This window comes from Trachemys scripta, chromosome 10, assembly GCF_013100865.1.
Source record: "Trachemys scripta elegans isolate TJP31775 chromosome 10, CAS_Tse_1.0, whole genome shotgun sequence".
NCBI classification, from domain to species: domain Eukaryota; kingdom Metazoa; phylum Chordata; order Testudines; family Emydidae; genus Trachemys; species Trachemys scripta.
The window spans coordinates 25,624,267-25,645,711 of NC_048307.1; the positions used below are offsets into that span (position 1 = coordinate 25,624,267).

Below are 21,445 nucleotides of genomic sequence, written 5' to 3' on the forward strand. Positions count from 1 at the left end.
GGTCCTGTGGCACCTTTGAGACTAACAGAAGTACTGGGAGCATAAGCTTTCGTGGGTAAGAACCTCACTTCTGCATCTGAAGAAGTGAGGTTCTTACCCACGAAAGCTTATGCTCCCAGTACTTCTGTTAGTCTCAAAGGTGCCACAGGACCGTCTGTTGCTTTTTACAGATTCAGACTAACACGGCTACCCTCTGATACCTATTAAAGGTGATGTCTTTCAGATGTGTTAAATCCAGGTCCCTTCTGAAGGACACTGGCCGGACAAAATTTAAGGAGCCCAGGTCACTTTGTAAGAGAGTAAGAGATAAAAATTTTCTGCACAAACATTCCCACACATATCCAAAAAGGTGTCTGTTATTCCTGAGCGCATACTGGTTTACACATTGACCCACATATTCCCAGCTTTATCATTATCTAAATTGTTGGGATGAAAAGATCCACATAAACGCAAATAGACTAAACAAAAACAGGATAAGTTCTAGGAATTTTATGGCTTATTGGAACCCTGTCCAACATACTGAGCCAAAGTCTTTGCTCTCTGTAACTGGTCTTATATCCAAGTGAGTCAGGACCTATCAGATAATTACTTGTTATGTTCAATGTTATGGTTATTTTTAATGAACCTTTGTACTATATATCCAAACAAGAGACACTTGCACACTGAGATTATAACCAGACAGATCCTGAACTACATTTCCCAACAAATCTGATATTTTAATATTAATGTACCTGCAAAAGGAAAGCAACAGGAGTGCTGGAGTTGCTCTAAAATCAGGCACATAAAATGGGAGTGACCTATCTCTGGGCATCAGATTTTGAAAAATGTGGCCTTTGTCCTTAAAAGGTAACTGTAATTGCATGGTTGAAAAAAAATATACAGTTTTAGGTGTTTCCTGCTCCCAATTGATTATTAATACTGTCTTTATTATTATAGGATGCTCAAACATGTGAAATGTCACTGGGGTTATGTTACAGCCTTACTCCTCAGAACTAGAAAGCATTAGTGTCTGAAACCCTCAACAATCCCATGTACTTTGCATACTTATGCTGACCATTTGCCAGTAGCAGACTAAGTGCTTGTCTACATGGGAAGTTTTACCATTTATACTGATGTTGTTACACCAGTATAACCGCCTGTGTGGACACTATTATCTTGGTCTAAGAGTGGCTTTTTTGGTTTAGTTTAAACTTCTCCAAAGGTGATATAAGATGAACAAACAAATAAACAAACAAAAAACAAAAGTAAGAAAGAAAGAAAGAACGAACGAACCACTCTTAGACCAGGATAAGATTGGCTGTGCAGTGGCATACTGGTGAGTTAAATTCACAGTTTAGTTTAGTGTAATTTTCTTGAGTAAACAAGGCCTAACTTGTAGCTGGGTTTGTAAATTTCATCCAATGGGCCAAATTCATTCACTGACTTTTGTAAAATGCGTAGGAAATGTCTTGACGGGCAAAAGAGGTACTTTCTTAAACTGTGTTAGCTTACCACGATTGTAAAGCCATCTGTATGCTTGTTATGATGCAGGCTATGTCTCTGAAGTTGTTAGCTGTTCCTGTTATAGCTGTAGGTATTTAGTCTGAAGTGTTAACCTGTGAACAAGCATTAAGAGGGCTTTTCAATCGTGTTTGGCTAACATAACATGACAGCACCCTTTCTGCCTCTCAGACAGGGCCTTGGAGATCCTCAGATGAAAGGTGCTATGTAAATATAAGTATTATTACTAATATACTACACCTCTACCTCGATATAACGCTGTCCTCGGGAGCCAAAAAAATCTTACTGCATTATAGGTGAAACTGCGTTATATTGAACTTGCTTTGATCCACCGGAGTGTGCAGCCCCACCCCCCCGGAGCACTGCTTTACCATGTTATATCCGAATTTGTGTTATATCGGGTCGCATTATATCGGGGTAGAGATGTATATAATTTGTAGAGAATTTTCTAGCAGCAAAACAATCTGCAGTTTAAAGACTATTAAGTTAAATTCCACCCTGCCTACTGCTGGCTTTTCAAACTTCTACAGAGCCCATTTATTTTGCTGTTAAATATGTCAGCAACATTAACAAATAAGTACAATGCAACATTTAATATAACAGGGATGGCATCGTTTGCTTTAGGACAGAAAAGGGTAGTTTTCTGCTCTCTTTTTCTATTTGCCACCATCACCCACCAGCCTTCTCTCTCGGCATTTCTAATAATCATACTTAGGCTTGAAAGGATTAGATTTTTATCAGTAAATGTTGATAAACATAGATTTCACTGTATACACACAAACCGACAAAAGATTATTTCCATCAATAATCAAATAATCAAAATTTATAGATAAGCAAAGTAAGAAAAGGGCTACTTGAAAACTTTAAATTAGAGTTTGATTTAAGGATATGTATGTACTTTGTATATTTGGACACACGATGTGGACAATTTGTGTTTTAATGGTTAAAGCTTGAACTTTTTGATTCTCAATAATCTCCCCCCCCCCCAATTCCCCATGACAGCGAAAATTTAAATAGATAAAAATTGCTTAATAAACTGATATTTTCCATAAAAAGTAACAAAATAAAAATCAAGTTCTACCAAGTGTAACAATACTTCACATTACTATAGAAACTTCCAGCCAAAGATCTCAGACATTAATTAATAGGTTCATCCTTTTAATAGCCCTGCAGTGTCATCAGCAGTGCCGCTCCTTGTGCTCCAGGCTTGTGGTTACATGTCTCCATGGTAAAAGGGCAGCAGTGATGGAGGGAGCTGTGCTTAGTATAGGCCTGCAGAGGGAGTGCTTACCCCTGAAAGGCCAAGAGGAGGATGGGTGTAAACACCACGGTTCAATTCTGGTCTCTCAGAATGTAAATCAGCAGTAACTTCACTGAAGGCAGTGGAGTTAAACCAGTGTAATCAAGAGGAAAAACCAATTCAAGGAAGGAGGAGAGAAAACAGGGTGTGGGAATAAAAACTTACATTTAGGAATCCTCATCCTTCCCTAGGGTGACCAGATGTCCCTATTTTATAGGCACAGTCCCGATATTTGGGCCTTTTTCTTATATAGAGGCCTATTATCCCTCACTCCCGTCCCGATTTTTCACACTTGCTATCTGGTCACACTATCCTTCCCTCTGCAAAGCATGGGGAGTGAGAGCTCCTTTTCCCCAAAGAAGGCAGACGGTCTTTCTGCATTGCCACATGATAGCAGTAATACTGCATATCATAACAACACATGCAGATCTATTACTGCAATATTCACTGTCCTACTTCATTGTGTTTGATTAAAAAAAAAAAACAGTTAGGAGCTGGAAGGCTGCAAGCCTATACAAGAACGATTTTGATTTTCCAAGCTCTCTCTTTCAGCTGCTGGAAGCAGAATCTATTACTAAGGGATCTTGACAGGGAGATGTAATAGGCCAGGCTAGCATGAGCTGCTTGGAGAGCGAATACTGTTATGGCATCACACCCTGCAAACTGAGACTGTTTATACAGAATGATACAGTGTAACATTAGAAACCAATAAGTGCAACAAATGCCATATGAAGTGGCTTGTGCTTTGGTACCCCGTCCCCCACTCAGGGCTAGCTAGGAATAGGGAAAGAATTCCCCACCACAGAGTAACAGAGACCTGATACAAACAGGCTGTACAGTGGAAATGCTCGCCCCAAAGAGCAAGGCAACAGCAGGTGCCAGGCCAATGCAAACCTATGAAAGAGAAAGAGGGCCATGATGAGTGGACAGCTGCTCATGAAACGTATGTAGTATCAGTGAGGACTATGATGCTCCAAACACCCTGCAGAGCAATGGGAGCCACAGTCATGACTATGTCCTTTCACACACTGAACTGGACACAAAACAGAGCAGAACTGCTCTAACCAAAATCACCTCCCCCGCCCCAAGAAGAATGAACTACTAGAATCTGTCTCAAGATACGAGAGAAACAGGGTGCACAATGTAAACTGTCCCCTAGAAGGTAAAAGGGACAAAACCCCTAGACTGGAAAAGGCAGAGAGCCTGTATATACCCAGGGATCCCAGACCCACTGCTCTCTCCTTCCCCTCCCTCCCCCCGTGAGAGTACAGATCACACTGTCCCAGACCCTAATTTGTTCAGCATTTCACTTTAGGCACCTCCCTTACATCTATAAAAAACTAAAAGCAAACTTTGAAAGTGCAGGGTGGGGAAGGAAGAAGGGCGGCAAATATTAATATAGAGAAAAGAGTAGGACTGACAGTGAGGAATCTTCAGGGCTTTTCATTTTACAATCCATCAAAGATCAATAGTATCTGAAAGCCCCACAACCTTTCACATGTTTATCCTCACAACATTCCTGTGAAGCAGGGAAGTGCCATAATTCCCATTTTAGTGCTGAGGCAATGGAGGCACAAGGAAAGTGACTTCCCCAAGGTCACACAGGCAGACTGTGGCTGAGCAGCAAAATGAACCCAGGTCTCTCAAGTCCCAGGCTAGTGCCCTACCACTGGATCATCCTGCCTCTCTACAACTGCTTTTTCAGTGTGTGAGAGAGAGAGTGTGAGTGTGGCAGAAGACTGTTCATACCACAGTGAGTATATGCATCTGAGAGCACAGCAAAAACTCTGCCAGTGCTAGTGTGAAGTGGAACAAATATTTAGACTGAAGTTACCAATTCCGATCAATTTGCAGTGTGTTGGACTTGTGACAGAAACAAAATTTTAATTTTATTAAGAATCTAAATCACATGCAATCCAGAGAGGAGGAACCACCTAGAGCAGAGGTGGGCAAACTACGGCCTACGGGCCACATCCGGCCCACGGGACCCTCCTGCCTGGCCCCTGAGCTCCTGGCCTGGGAGGCTAGCCCCCGGCCTCTCCCCTCCCCCACAACCTCAGCTCATCCCGCTGCCGGCGCAATGCACTGGGCAGCGGGGCTGCGAGCTCCTGGGGCAGCGCAGCTGCGAGCTCCTGGGGCAGCGCAGCTGCAGAGCCAGGGCCTGACCCGGTGCTCCGTGCTGCGCGGTGGTGTGGCTGGCTCCAGCCGGGTGGCACGGCTGCCTGTCCTGGTGCTCTGGGCAGCGTGGCTGTAGCGCCACCAGCTGCCAGTGCTCCAGGCAGCGCAGTAAGGGGGCAGGGAGCAGGAGGGGTTGGATAGACGGCAGGGGAGTTCAGGGTAGTGGTTGGGGTGTGGGGGGGTGGCTAGGGGTCGGAGCGGTCAGAGGGCGGGGAACAGGGGGGTTGAATGGGGGCAGGTGTCCCCAGGGGCAGTCAGGAAGGGGGGGTTGGATTGGGCGGCAGGGGGCAGTCAGGGGTAGGGGTTCTGGGAGTGGTTGGATGGGGCAGGTGTCCCGGGGAGGCAGTCAGGAATGAGAGGAGGCGTTGGATGGGATTGCGGGGTGCAGTCAGGGGCAGGAGTTCCTGGAGTGGTCAGGGGACAGGGAGGAAGGGGTGGTTGGATGGGGCAAGGGTACCAGGGGGCAGTCAGGAATGAGAGGAGGGGTTGGATGGGGTGGGTGGGGGCAGTCAGGGACGGGGGTTCCAGGAGCTGTCAGGGGACAGGGAAGAGCGGGAGTTGGATGGGACATGAGTCCCAGGGGGCGAGAAGCAGGAGGGGTTGGATAGGGGACGGGGGCTGGGCCATGCCACGCCTGACTCTTTGGGGAGGCCCAGCCTTCCCTAACTAGCCCTCCATACAATTTCGGAAACCCAATGCAGCCCTCAGGCCAAAAAATTTGCCTGCCCCTGACCTAGAGTCACTATTGTTTCTGTAATATAAAAGCTCTCATACACAGATTTCCTGCAAGTTATTCTACTGATATCTCAGGAAACATTAAGACAGGATTACATATATTTCATACAAATCCACACATCCTGTGTACTCAGTCTATTTTGTTTAAGTTAAATCTGCCATCTTTTCATTTCTGGGATAGAAACTATTTTTAGGGACAGCCATCTTAAGATCAAGTAATGAAGAAAAATAAGGGGAGACTGATTAAAAGTCCTTTTAAAAATAACAAATATTTTAATGGGTGTTTTTATATAAATACTTTAGATACCAAAACAAACATTTAAAAGTTCAGCTTGCTTTTCAGATTAAAATGTAAAATCAAAGCCAACAGCATCAATCAGCTTGGACTGTGAACATACTAGTCAGTTCCCTTTCTGGTTCTCTTCTCATGGACTAGCACAGTCCTGCACACCCATTGCTCTGAAAACACTGCAGGGGACGTTTACATTAGAAATGGGCTCCCATCCCAGAGTCAGATCTCCACCCCTCCCTAAAGCTTCTGGGGAGTTAATATCTATCTTAGCTTAAATGCAACCATTTCTTTTCCCACTGACACAAGTTTCCTGAAATTTTTTTTGATTAATATTATGTTCTAGTGAAACTTTTCTCCCACACACTCTTCAACACTTAATTTTGGGGTTACTCATCTTTTTTACATTTGCCTGCTGCACTGAATTTCAGCTAATCAATTTCCCCATTTCTTCACACATACCCCTTTGTCAGATGACTGGTTTATTTCACTCTGATGGGCAACACAATGCAGACTCCCATACTTGTGCTTTTGAAGTCAGGAATAATCAAGCATAGCGATCCTTTTATTGAGAATACATTTGTTGTAGAGGCAAGCTGTACATAATTATTCTGCTCAATATGTGCTCGCAGCTGAAGCATGACAGCGCACAGCCACACAGATTTCTACCAGGGAACAGTCAATTTCTCCCCCCCTCAAACTTAAATTTTGTCATTTAAATATTGAAATATACAAACATCCAACTTATTGAAAATCACTGTAATGGCTTTGATACCCATCTGAGAGCTTTAGGTTTTGCTGCAATTGAAAACCACGGCAATCTGTTATATTAATTTTGATGGAATAAATGAGCCCAAAGGAGTAAATATATGACCCTGTCACCGTCCAACATTAAAAAGAGTTTTAAACAAGGTTCCAGGTTTGGTACCATGGCAAACACACCATTAAAAATTCTTTTAACCTTTTATTAAAGATAAAGAAAAAAGGAAAAAGTTAAAGCATCTGAAATATAAAATATTAAGTGAAGCTTTCTTTTTAACAACATCCCTTATTCCTTTTCCCTTTAGCTGGAGAGAATTTTTAGAAGGAATACTGCCCTATTTGACAGTCTTCTAGATAGTAATAACTGTCCTTTTTGAAGAAAAGAGAAGTTAGTTGAGATGGGCTGGAGCTGTTAAAATCTTATCCCATTTCCTAAGAGACAAAACAAGACACAAACACACAAGAGTGAAGAGAAAAGAACAGCAAAAATAGAAAACGCAGCTTCTATGCCTGATGTTAGTTCTCACTTGCAGCCTCACTGCTGGAGAAACACAGGCACAGCACACAGTCTTAGCAGCCACTCCGAGACTTGGCAAACTTGTACCAGCATTGGGCTGTTTAAGGCATTGCTGTTAGCTGCCTTTCTGGTCTAAGACTCACAGCAGTGTTGAAAAATATGCAGTCTTGGCCAGCTAAGCCAGATTCTTATTAAACAAAAAGCAAAAGAAGAGGGATAAGAAAGAGAAGAAATAAGTTAGGGAAAGAAAAAGACACACAAGTTGGAGGGAGGGGGGGCGGAAGAGAGCATGTGATAGTGAGCACACACACCGGTGGAGGTGGCAATGTCATTTGGGTCCCTCTTTCTGGTCTGTTCTGGTCAGGACAACACTCAGGATTAGGACAGGAAGGCCCAATGATGGATCCTGAGAGACAGTGGAGGTGACAGCCATGATGGTGAAACTCACTCCTTCCTGTTGTTCTCTCTTTCAGTAAGCCAGTGCCCATGATCACCAATTTTCCTTCCAAAGTCTCTCTCTCTCTCTCTTTTTTTTTTTTAAAGGACCCCAAAAGGGAGTGATGGGTGGAATAGCACAGCCCCTCATTATTTTGTCCACCAGTTAGACCTAATTTCCAACATACCAATTTTGGTCTGTTAATTTCCAGTCCCACATTTCTCTTATTTATCAGACATGATATTAACATAGTCCTTGAGTTATATCAGTAAGTCTTTTTGTTTAGACAAGGGGTCGGCAACCTTTCAGAAGTGGTGTGCCGAGTCTTCATTTATTCACTTTAATGTAAGGTTTCGCGTGCTGGTAATACATTTTATAGAAGGTCTCTCTCTATAAGTCTATATATAACTAAACTACTGTTGTATTTAAAAGTAAACAAGGTTTTCAAAATGTTTAAGAAGCTTCATTTAAAATTAAATTAAAATGCTGATCTTAAGCCGCTGGCCTGCTCAGCCTGCTTCCAGCCTGGGGTTCCGTTCACCTAGACCGGCAGCGGGCTGAGTGGGGCCGGGGGCCAGGATCCCAGACCGTCAGCAGGCTGAGTGGCGCCGACACCCCAGACCAGCAGCGGACCAAGCGGCTCAGCCCGCTGCCAGTCTGGGGTTCTGTCCATTGGCTCCTGCCATCCAGGGTCCTGGCTGTCGGCCCCGCTCAGCCCACTGCTGGTCTGGGGTTCTGGCTGCCGGCCCCTTGCCAGCTGGGGTCCCAGCCCCCGTTGGCGCTCAGCTCGCTGCCAACCTGGTGCTCAGGGTGGAGATGTGGGGGGTGCAAGAGTCAGGGCATGGGGTGTGGGGAGTGGGTATGTGTGGAGGGTGCAGGAGTCAGGGCAGAGGGCTGGGGGCATGTGAGGGGGTGCAGGAGTCAGGGCATGGGGTGTGGGAAGGGCTGGGTATGTGTTGAGGATGCAGGAGTCAGGGATGGGGTCGCGGGGGGATGCACGGAGCTGGGGTGCCAGGGGGTGCAGGGGTCAGGGCAGAGGGCGTGTGAGGGGGTGCAGGAGTCAGGGCATGTGGGAGATGCAGGGGGCTGGGGTGCAAGGGCGGTGCAGGGGTCCGGGCAGAGGGCTGGGCTGGGATCAGGGGGGTGCTCCCAGCCCCCTGAGCAGCTCACAGCAGGGAGCTGGAGGGATACGCCCCGCTCATACCCTCCTTCCCCCTGCCTCTTCTCCGCCTCCTTAACGGTCTGAGCAGCGAGGGCGCTGGGGCTGCTCTTCTCCCATCCCTCGCAAGGGCCATCGGCGGCAGGGAGGGAGAAGAGACGGGGCTCGACGCAGCACACTGGGGGAAGAGGCGGGGGAGGGGGAAGCTTGGCTGCTGGCGGAGCCTGCCGTACTGCAGCAGCCAGCAGGACCAAGCTTGCTTCTGCCCCCGCCAGAGAGAGCGGTAGGTGGGGGGCGGAGAAGAGTGGGCTGGGTTGGGCAGGATTTTTAATGGCACGCTGCTGCCTACCAGGGTTTGGCAGCGGGCTGAGCGGGACCCCGGCAGACAGCAGCGTGCCATTAAAAATCGGCTGGTGTGCCGTCTTTGGCACAAGTGCCATAGGTTGCCGACCCCTGGTTTAGACTAATTAGTCTGTGCCCCTTTTGTAACTTTTCCCACCAACATTTATTGTGACAAGTTATTCTGACATTTTATGAACTTTTATTCACTGTTCCCACAGTTAAGGTCACAACTGAAATAAATTTATGGCCCAATTATCAATAAAGCTCCGAGGGGCAGGTCTTTCTCTGTTCTGTACAGCACTGCATACTCTGAGTGCTTAATAATAATGGAAAAATCTATGGGAGAGGGTTTCAGTGGTAGCATACTCAAGAAGGTTTCCACATATTGTTCTTCAGAGAGGAGAGGTGTAACATCATGCTCCTGGGTATCTTGCAAACAGCAGGGATTAAACCTAGGATCTCTGCCTCTAACATGAGCCTGCTTCCACTGCCTGAGCTAAAAGACACCACTCTGTTAGCCAAGGATGTAGTAGGCTCATCAATCTCGATGTGGCCCAGTCACCACTAGAAGGGGACAGAGAACCACAAAAAGTGTGTGGGGTTACAGATGCTTGCCCCCAATCCTACTATACTCTTCAATCTCGGGGGATACATTCACAGCACAGAAGGATCATCTGCTCTTCCCTCTAACTCCATGGTGGGGCTTCTCCACACTCAAGGAAGTTCCCCAATGTAGAGGGAACACTTCTGACAAGTTGGTGGAGCTATTTGCTGCAGATTTACTGCCATTTGTGGTGGATTGGCAAGGAAGACAGTCCAGTGCTCATCCACCGCATCCCACATCACACTCTCACCAAAGTGGATCCCCAGACCCAGGGACGGGTGGAAAATGCCATGGAGGTGGATGACCTACTACTCCAAACCCCTCAGCCCTCCCCCCCCCCACTGCAATGTAATTATTGTCCTGGTTTGGGAAGCATAATTCCAAGAGACAAATGAGCTCAAAGCACTGATAGCCAATAAGGGCTTGGTTGCTCCAAGCACTTTTCTTTGTCCATTATTGACTGGATGATCCCTGATTTATACACCACAGACCATCAGTGCGTCACAGGCATGAATACAACTGTATTTTCCTGACTGCAGCATTGACCTGATGCATTCACATGGTTACAAGAATAGACTGAGTATGTCAAGCAGAGGTCAGCTGCTCTCTGAAGTACAGCATTTGAAAGGAAGTCAATTCCTTCAGCATGAAGTTTAGTTTTTGAGTGGAGGTGAGGCTTTTTTGTTTGTCTGGGTTTTTTCACAGTGGGTTTAACATTTATTAGCAAAGAAGAAGCAGCCATTCAGTCCAAATTCTATTTGATATAAAACTGGATAAAACAGATGCAGATCTAAATTTTATACTGTTTTATCTATCATACAAAACCCAGCTCAATCTACACCGTTAGAAAAGATCATGAGGGCCAAGGAGTTTAATATTTGCTTTGAAGAGATTGTAGGTTTAATATTTCTAAATAGTATACTAACATATAGAGCAGTATCCAAGCAAGAATTTTTTCATTATACACCTAGGATCAGATAATAGTTTAACACTTTATATAGCTCTTGCATGAAATAGATAGCTAACTGGTGCACTGTCAGAAAAGTAATGTGTTCTCAATAAGGGAGCTCTTACTAATGCAAAACTCCCACTGACTTCACTGAAGTAGGGAATGCAGGATCATACATAAAGTGCATAAAGAAAAAAATAATAAAGGCCACTGTTGATGGTTGATTTCTCATTTCCACACTGTTCAATGTCAGAAAGATGTCCCATAAAAGCAGAATTCAGTGTTTGAAAAAAGAAATTTGTTTCAGTTAGTAAAAATTCTATAGTAGTACAAAACAGCTCCTGAGTATTTCTTCCACTGCTTGCAGTCTTTAAGAACAACTGTTTCTGACATTTCTGGGCTATGACAGCAGCATTAGCTAATGCTGCTGAATGCAGTGGTAATTCTTCAAAATCTGGAGGATCGAAGACTATTAGACAAAACCTGGCAATAGTAAATTACATTGATAATATTTTACATAAGCATGAAGGGAATACTTACCACATGCAAATAGCTGACTTGTTCTCTGCAACAGAATTCCAGGCTGTCGACTGAGCAACATCAAGGCCATTTTACTCTTTCTTTAACCAGAAAAACCTCAAACTGGAGAGAGCACCTTATTCCAGCTGATGTTCTGAAAAAAAATAATAATAATGTATCTATGTTCCCGTTGATCTAGTCATCACGATTACCATTTCACGCATCCAAATGGAGAAAGCCAGAAAGGATGTCAAATACAGCGGGTTGCTGCTGGAGTCTAACGAGAGCGCAAGGACTGAGAACACAACCTATCCAAGGACGTCTTCTTCTCCAGGCAAATGACTCTGAGCCATCATCTATACCTTTTATCCCTAATAAAGGCTTACAAGTCCCATGGATGCCATACCAAATCTTACAATTTACATCAGCCACAGAGCTCATTATAGCAACATGGAACAAGATCAACAAGCCATAAGTTAACTGAGAGAAGGGGCTTTCCCTCACCCTTATTATTATTACAAGGTAAAAAAATTATTATTGTTACCTAGCTCTTATATAGCACTTTCATTAGTAGCTCTCAAAGCTCTTAAAAAATGTCAGTATCATTATTGCACATGGGGAAACGGAGGTACAGGCAGAGCAAGTGACTTGCCACGGTTACCCAGCAAACTAGTGACAGAACCAGAATTAATACTCAGGTCCTTCTAATTCCCAGTCCAGGGCCCTATCTACTAAGCCACAGTGCCTCCCTGTGGTATCGTCTATTCCTGTTGGCAACTTACAATTTGTGACCCTTGTGCTTCCAGGAATTGCAAATGCCAAGCAAGATACAAGATCCCCTTTATGTTATGAACTAAGGTTCACCATCTAACACTAAAAGGCACTTTTTTGAACAAAAGATCATCTTTCATTTTACGTTCTCTCTCTGGCATGCTTTGTTGTGGAACTAGATTGATGAGGGCTTTAAAAATTGTTACTAGTCCATGGCTCTTAAAGAGATTTGTCATTTAGATTCATCATAAATTATGGGAAGTGGTTGTGACTATTTTTCCTTTTGACTTCACATAATAAAAAAACATCCAGAGAGATTCTGCAAAAGAAGCTACAAAGCCAAGATGAAGGAAAGGACATCAGGAAGGGGGAAGATGGGGGGGCAGAACAAATCCCCTGAAAACATTTAGTATCTTCTACAGATGGTTTAAAGACCAAATTCCATCACCAAAGCCATGGGTGCTTGTGATGCTGTATGATTGGAACATGACCATTTATATAATTAATATTAGGAGTACTTGTGGCACCTTAGAGACTAACAAATTTATTAGAGCATAAGCTTTCATGGACTACAGCCCACTTCTTCGGATGCATATAGAGTGGAATAAATATTGAGGAGATATATACACACACATACAGAGAGCATAAACAGGTGGGAGTTGTCTTACCAACTCTGAGAGGCCAATTAAGTAAGAGAAAAAAAACTTTTGAAGTGATAATCAAGATAGCCCAGTACAGACAGTTTGATAAGAAGTGTGAGAATACTTACAAGGGGAGATAAATTCAATGTTTGTAATGGCTCAGCCATTCCCAGTCCTTATTCAATCCTGAGTTGATTGTGTCTAGTTTGCATATCAATTCCAGCTCAGCAGTCTCTCGTTGGAGTCTGTTTTTGAAGTTTTTCTGTTGTAATATAGCCACCCGCAGGTCTGTCATTGAATGACCAGACAGGTTAAAGTGTTCTCCCACTGGTTTTTGAGTATTATGATTCCTGATGTCAGATTTGTGTCCATTAATTCTGGACAACTGCAACAAATCTTGTACAAAGTAGTATCATGTGATGTGTTAGTGGGAAAGCTATGATTTGCTGAGTACGATTATCCTTTTGTATGCATGTATGAACTTTGGATCTAAAGTTATGAATATTGACTATGTACCAGTATTTCAAATGTGTTTGCTCCTGGGGTAACACCCACAAGATAGTTTACATCCAGTATAGCCAGCACAGTGTGAATGGACCATTCAAGTTGATGGCTCATTAAAGAACACTTAACTCTCACAATGGGACATAGAAGAAATTCATCCAGCATAGCGAGCCTTCCTGTGGAGGCTTTAGCCAGAATATGCGTAATGGCTGCTCCTATGAGTCATCAAAGCATGCAAGGGCATGTGACTGTGGACTCCATCTTGTGCCTATAATTTCCCACAAACTAAGACTGAGAGAATTCCCTCCACATGGGAGAAGGTATAGTAAAGGACTGTAGAAGTATATCAATTTTGCCTCTTTCCTGCTCTGATCTCTGAACTATGGACTTACACTAAAAGAAGCATATTGACTGAAGACCTTCCAATTTTTTGGAAGTTACCAGAGTCTTTACAAGCTGGCAATCTGTAATATCACTGCTATAAACCTGATTCAAGTACTTTTCAATGATTGTTATGTATATGACTTCCTTAACCTTTTTAATTCTCTTCTTCTTTTCTCTTATAAATAAACCTTTAGATATTAGATGCTAAAGATTGGCAACAGTGTGATTATTGGGTAAGATCTGAGTTATATACTGACCTGGCTATGTGGCTAATCTCTTGGGATTAGAGGAGCCTGTATGTGATGGTTTTCAGCAACAACTCATCATAGAGTTCAGTGTCTGGGTGGTGAGACAAGGGTTGGAATGCCTAAGGAGGCTGCATTTCTGACTTCTTGCTAACCAGTGTGGTGAGACAGAAGTTTACTTTTGTTACTGGCTTGGTATACCAAATGGGAGAATAACCACCAGTTTTGGGTGAGTCTGCCCTATTTATCAGCAGCTTGTCTTGAATCTGGTATTCTCAGCTGTGACCCATTGAGGCATGGTGACAGTGCTGCGCACAGGTATCCAAGGGAAGACACTGCAATCTAAGTAGCCTTGCTAGTGAAGACTTGGATGTGGACTGTAACGTTTTTTTTTACTCTGAATTATCTACAGTAATGGGAATAGTGTCTAGCTGAGCTATCATCTCCATTCATGACCAATTAGCCAATGCGGGCAAGGGGGTTTAAATTAAAATCTTATTCTTAAAAACGAACTCATGTTCGACTCAGTGCAGCAAGTATCTTCCCACCAACTTCCCTCCCCCAACACAACTCATGGCAATTCTTATGCTGCTTCTTCATATGGACCTCCTCTTGATTGTCAGAAGTTGTTGGAATAGTTTTATGAAGTTTCAGGTATAAATATGCAGTTCACAGGCAATGTCACTTGTGCCCTCCATAGGTCCCCGTGGGAACAGACCTATATCTTGTTATGTGATATGCCATGAAAATGTATCTGCTTTTCCAGCCTCCTGTCACAGAAGCATTCTGCCTTTACTGCATTTATCTAATAAAATATTTGAACATACGCTTATGACTAGATGCCCAGGAAGCTGCTAGTTTATTGTTGCATGGATGAAAAGTATGTTTTAGCAAACACTAAAAAGGTCAGAAGTTTAATTTCTAGGTTACCATTAACCAAGATGGCATTTGCTTTACTTTACACATCATTATTTTTTGACAGTTCCAGACAGTCCCTGCCAATCTGAGTTTATTAATTCGGAAAGACAATTTTTGTGTTGAAAAGAGCCCCTATGTCTTCCCTAAGACAATCAGCCTGACACTTGGTTGCACTTAGATTAGACATAGTTAAATTTAAAATCAAACCTATTTTGAAATTTGCCAACCTGAGAAAACACTTACGTAATATTTGTTGTATACTTTGGAAAAGTTAGAAACTCACTGCAACGACATGACACCCACTTTCTCATGAGCGCCTCTTCTGGTCAGATGTGTCTGTGGTCTTTAAACAGTCCCAGACCTGGTATCAGGCCGTACCCACAGGGCTTCCTCCCTGGAGGCAATGATTTTGCCATTTCTGGGCCCTTCTGGTCCCAGCTGGGCCACTAAGTAGTTCAGATCCCCTTCTGGAGGTCTACCGCTGTCCGATTGTAGGCCATTTCCCCAGTGGTCTATGGGGGGTGGGTGGGGGGGAGACACACACCACCAGACCCACTCACTACTCCGGGTCCCAGCCAAGGACCTCAAGAATAGCAGCCACACACGACCCTGTCCCTTTCACAAAACTACTTTCAGTTCCTTCGGCCACTTCCCCGCAGTCCCAGCCTTCACCCATAGCTCAGGGCCCTCCTGTATTCAGGCCCAGTAGCCAGCCAGGTGCTCTTCCACACTCCCACCCCCATCCTCCAGCACAGTCCATGGTGCTGCAGTTCCCTTTAGCCAGCCTGGAACATCATCTACTCCTGAGGGCATTCTGCACCAAAAAAATAAAAATTCTGTGCACAGTATTTTAAAATTCTGCAAATGTTATTTGTCAAATGGGGAGGCTCCAGCATGGCAGCGGGGAGCACAGGCCACTGGCTGCACAGAGGTGGGAGATCACTGTGCAGCCCCCCCCCCCCCCTCCCCAGGACACAGACTCAGCGGTGAGGCTGCGCCAAACCCTGACACAGCGCAAGGACTGGACTTGCCCCAGAAATACCCCAGGGCCCTGCCCCTCCATGCCAGGTGCACCAGGTGTGGGCAGGCAGGCTCAGCATGGCAGTATCCAAGTGTGGAGGGGCTTAGTGTGGGGAGATCCAGGTGTGGGTTGAGAGGGTTCTGCGTGGGGCAATCTGTGTGTGGGCGGCTCAGTGAGGGATCCAGGTGCAGGGGGGATCTGGATGCACAGGGGCTTGTTGGGGAGTTCTGGGTGCAATGGTAATAGTACTCAACAGGGGGGTCCAGATGAAAGGTGGTTGCGGCTCAGCGGCAGGGTCTGAGTGTCAGGGGGATAGAGCTCAGCAGGAGGGTCTCTGTGTGAGAAGCTCAGTGGGAATGGTTCAGATGCTGGGGGAGCTGGGCTCAATGGGGTGGGGATCCAGGTGCAGCTGGTTGGGGCTCGGTTAGGGTGGGGATCTGGGTGTGGATGGCTCATTGGGGTAATCCAGGTGCAGAGGGAGTGGGGCTTGTTGGGGGGGGTTCTAGGTGTGTGTGGGGGTGAGGCTCGGTGGGAGGGTCTTGGTATGAAGGGGTCTGGATGCATGGGGGTTGGGTGGAAGGGGGAGCAGCTCCCTGTACAGTGATCCTTCCCCCTGCAGCTGAGGAGCAATGGGTGCAGGGAGCACCGGGGGTGGGGGGGTTCAGAGCTTACTACAGCTGGGAAAGAGATCTGGGGGTGGGTCTGACATCCCTGGATGCCATGCAGGGGACGAGGAAGTCTCATCTTCCCCAGCCCAGCTGAGACTAGCAGCTGAGTCTGGTGGAGAGTAGGAGCCACCAGCCGGGTCTTCCCACGTCCCGTCCCCTGCCCCACAGTGATTTACCTCTCTGCCAGGTGCCCTTGGCACCCAAAACATACTGCTGGGGAGGGTCTTATGACCGCTCTTGTGGCTTCCCTTTGCTTCCCAGTCAGAAAGTCACTTTTCTGCAGGGAAACAAAGAAATCTGCGGGAGACATAAATTTTGTGCATGTGCAGTGGCGCAAAATTCCCCCAGGAGTAATCAGCTGCACTCCTCTGGCTCCAGGAAGAAACTCACTGGCTGCTCCCTGCAGCCTCTCTGATTGGCTAGCCCTTTGCAGTCTCTCTAGGCCGCTTGGAGGACTTAGCTCCACTGCTCCGTTCCTCGGATGGGCATGACAGGACCCTGACGCCTCCAGAAGGGGGCCTCTGGGCCTAGTCCACCCCATCATACTCACGATATACATTTATTAATTTTGGATCAGGAGTTTAATGAAGCTGGAGTTACCACTTGTAGAAAGCAGAGTTACTTGGTTTCCAGCAGAAGGTTCATTTAATTTGGTCCCCTTAATGCCTATTAATATTTTCCATCACAATTCCTCTCAATTTCCTCCATATAGGCTCAGACCCTTCAAAGACTTACACACCTGCTGAACTTCACACACTGTGTATTCCCATTTACTTCAATGAGACCCCTCACTAGTGTGTAAAAAGTTAAGTGCTGTATCTGAATTGTACATTATACAATGATTTTATGATATATTCTGTTTTTCTGGCATATGCCTGGGTCAAAAGCCAATGTCACTGTGGTAGGGAACTGTTTTCAGGACAAAAAAGTCATGTCCCCACCCACTGCCCCACTAGTTAATAAGCCAGGATATTACAGCTCTAAGCTATCTACTTGTTCTTTACTACTGTAATTCCTGGTTTCCTTCACATCCCTTAACTAAATTTGCTTTATAAGACATGGCCTCACAAACCTCCCTAGGAAACTGACAAAACTGTAATCAGCCATTATTTTCTGTAATAACACAAAACATGGCAATGAAGTTCTACCCATGGCACAAGGCTAAAATTTAACTTGGGGAAAAATAATGGATTTATAACGTTTATTAGGTCATCTAGTCTAGTCCCTTTCAGGATTGATCCCTTCTGCATGTTCTGCAGTAGCTTATCTTGGCCACCTTCCTTCTGAATTATGAGATGCTTCTGTGTATGCAGATCAAACACACACTGGCTTTAGTTTTGCAGCCATATCACACTGCATATCTACTTTCTTTCCACTACCATCCCTAGTTCTCTTTCAGCATTATTGCTTTCACACATCTTCCTTCTCACTAAATCTCTGTGTTACCAACTGTTTTCCCTGAACAGATTAGCTCATATTTTTGCTGGCAGAATCTTATTTTATTATTCCCTATCTAGCATCCTTTAAATTATAATGTTCATTCAATGTTTAAAATTACATTTTGAGATGGTATTGGCTTTATGTAAAAGCTCCTTGAAAACAACACAAAATTATTATTACAAGAGTTTAAGAATTAAGTAGCTTGCTTTAATTTTGCTTGACAGCTGTTTTAAAAAGTTTTATTATTTTGCAGCCTGAGGTCAGAATATATCATAGGTAAGGCTAAAATTTAATCATGGGTATTTTTGGTAAGTCATGGACAAGTCATGGGGCAACAAACAAAAATCACAGCCTGCCCATGACTTTTACCAAAAATACCCCTGACTAAATCTCTACTTCTGGGACCCTGCTGTTCCGGGGGGGAGCCTGCTCCAGTGCTGGGGGTTGACTGTCACCCTGCCATTGGGGACTACTCTCTGGATGGCCTCCAGGCACCCCAGGGCTGCTACTCCAGCTGCCCAGGGACCGCTGTTCGGGCACTTCCCGGAATCAGCCACGCTGGCCGCTGTTCCAACTACCCAGGGTTGCCTGAGCAATGGCCGGTGCGGCTGGCCCTGGGGCAGCCCCCAGGACCGCTGCTCAGACACTCCCTGGGGCTCCCCAGAACTGCTATATGGGTGGTCCCCATGACCAGCTGCACTGGCCACTGCTGGCCAGGACCACCGTAGCAGCTAGTCCTGGGTCACTCCGGCAACGGCCGGTGTGGCTGGCCACAGGGTGCCTGAGCTTGAAGTAATGGAATCAGTGACTTCTATGACTTCCATAAAAGAATCACAGCCTTAATCGTAGAATCATAGAAATGTAGATCTGGAAGGCACCTCAAGAGGTCATATAACCCATCCCCCATGCTGAGGCAGGAATAAGTACATTTAGACCATTCCTAACAGGTATTCACCTAAACCGTTCTTAGAAACCTCGACTAACAGGGATTCCACAATCTCCCTTGGTAACCTGTTCTTCAGCTTAACTATCCTTTATCACATAGTAAAGAAAACCAACTCCCTCTCTACTTCCATTATGCATAGCTCCTCTCACTACGCTGGATCTTTTATCTGATTGGTACATTTGCCTAAATGTCCATTAAGTTGTTGCCATTTGTGAATCCTGTCTGCACTTAGGATTTCTCTTCTAATTTCCCACTAGTGTAGCACTATCAATGCAAGCAATCTCAGTATAATTCACTCTATAGGGCATGTAAATTTAAGGGCATAGGTTTTTATTTATTTTAGGTTTATTTGTTGTTTTAAATACATACACCCAGTTTAGTATTGGAAGTACTTTGCATTTTACTAAAACATACCCTGCAAGACAAATCTACATTTCAGAATGAAGGTCACAGGATCTGTATCTGAAACCACTGTTCAGCAAAAGTGCCAGAGTAAGAGGTGAAACACACGTATTTCAAGAATGCGAGACAGAAGATATCGTTGCTGCTGACTGCAGCCTTCTAGCTCATTCTTTCTGTTTAAAACACAGGAGCCTGCTTTAAATTCATGGGAGCAGATTCATTTCTCTCTCAACTGCTGAAAAACCATTTAACTGGGGACAATGAAATGGTTTAGTAAATTGCAGTACAGGCTGTGCAGTGGAATTACACCAAAGATCTGAACAACAATTTGGGGAGAATGGGCTCTTTCCTTTAGCTGCCCTCACTTATAAAAAACCTTGACTTTGCTAGGCAGGCATGGCAGTTATGCCACTATGCAAGGAGTTAACTCAGGGGTCGGCAACCTTTCAGAAGTGGTGTGCCGAGTCTTCATTTATTCAGTCTAAGTTAAGGTTTCGCGTGCCAGTAATACATGTTAACGTTTTTAGAAGGTCTCTTTCTATAAGATTATAATAGAACACTAAACTATTGTTGTATGTAAAGTAAATAAGGTTTTTAAAATATTTAAGAAGCTTCATTTAAAATTAAAATGCAGAGCCCCCCGGACCGGTGGCCAGGACCTGGGCAGTGTGAGTGCCACTGAAAATCAGCTCACATGCCGCCTTTGGCATGAATGCCATAGGTTGCCTACCCCTGAGTTAACTGTTCCTACCCTCAAGCTCACACACTTCATTTACTTCCAACGCAGATCTGAGAGCAAGAAGGGCTTTTTAATTTCATGTAGAAAATTTAGTGCTGGTGAAAGGTGGAAGACTGACAGCCCTAGGGACTGCAGTTCTGTCATTATCCATCGACCTGGTTCCAAGTAGGCAGCCACAGTGCAAACTTCCCTATACTGTTCCATCAACATGTCTAAAGACAGAAGTGGAAATACAACCTCCAAAAGCAAAAGAGTAGCTCCTTTTCCAAGCACCTTGGATCGTTTGCATGATAGATATTTACCCAAAAGCGGAGATGAGTAGGTCATTTCACAATTCAGTACACTGTTGTCAGGTGACACTTTAGGGAGGGCAAAGTGTAGACAGCATTAGGTCAATGGAAGAATTCTTCCATCAATCTAGCTGCTGCATCTTTATGCCAATGTGCTGCTGTAGCATTTTAAGCATAGACAAGCCCCAAATCAGCTCCTGATCCTGGAGTCAACAGTCCTAAATGGCACTATTCACAGCAAGAAGGGACATAATTAGGAGCTGGGCAAATACTGCAAAGAGGATTCATAAATACTGTTTTGAATAACCCCTGAATTTGCTAGGACGATCTATACAAACCTTTTCCATACTTCTTCGCAAGAATAGTCATGGTAAGACCAAGTGTCCCGAATAATGTACAAATATGTATATACCCGCATTCACACTGCAAATAAATTATCATTGTCTCCTACATAGGGAAGTGGCACTTACGAGAGCAGTTCTCCCAACTCACAGACACAATAATCCAAAAGGAGAGAGATGTAGATGTGTCACCTCAATGCACTCTTTGCAAAACAGACTGCGCATTTGGATGCAAAACAGAATTACTCTGTGTGAATATGACAAGAAAAAAAACACGAACAGTAAGTCTGCAAAAGTGCCAATAAATCTCTTTTTAGAGCATAAGGATCCAGTTGTTTTCAAAGCTAGGGTCCATATATGTAGCTAAACGTGAAATCTGTTAAGAGCCCTTGTCCAGATTAGCATCAAAGAACACAAAACAAGCGCGGTGTATGTACCGACTTAATGCTTAAGAGTTCTTAAGGAAAAGGACACTGATGTTGTTGCTCTGCAAGAAACTCATGCTGCAGACTATAAGCAAGCTGTAAAATATAAAATTAATGGCTATGAACTCATTGCCACCATGAATGATGCAAAATATGGCCTCACCAAGTACATCAGGCATGGCCTTAAGATGTCTATCCTGGAGGAATCCAGGATGTTCATTATGGTCTGTTGTCCAATTCTTAGGTCAGCAATAGAGATTCCCATGTTAAATTGTAAGTTAATGGAGAGGGTTTTATTGGCCCATCTCACCCCATCTTTGAAGTCATTCTACCAAAGGAACAGGCCAGTTTCGGACTGGGGTGAAGTTGCTGCAGCCAGGTTCTCACCACTAATAGTTATATTGAGGGTGGCTTCCAGCA

The 21,445-nt window shown here is 44.6% G+C and overlaps 1 protein-coding gene across 4 annotated transcripts in view; it reads right to left on the minus strand.

Moving 5' to 3' along the window:
- The window catches only part of ABAT (4-aminobutyrate aminotransferase), a 150,834-nt gene that overhangs the window by 78,921 nt on the left and 50,468 nt on the right, over positions 1-21,445 (minus strand). For all 4 annotated transcript variants that reach the window (XM_034783527.1, XM_034783530.1, XM_034783529.1 and 1 more), the window contains exon 2: positions 11,312-11,444. In XM_034783527.1, coding sequence (XP_034639418.1) covers positions 11,312-11,381 — 70 coding nt within the window. In that variant the 5' untranslated portion in view covers positions 11,382-11,444. The remainder of the gene's footprint in view (positions 1-11,311; positions 11,445-21,445) is intronic.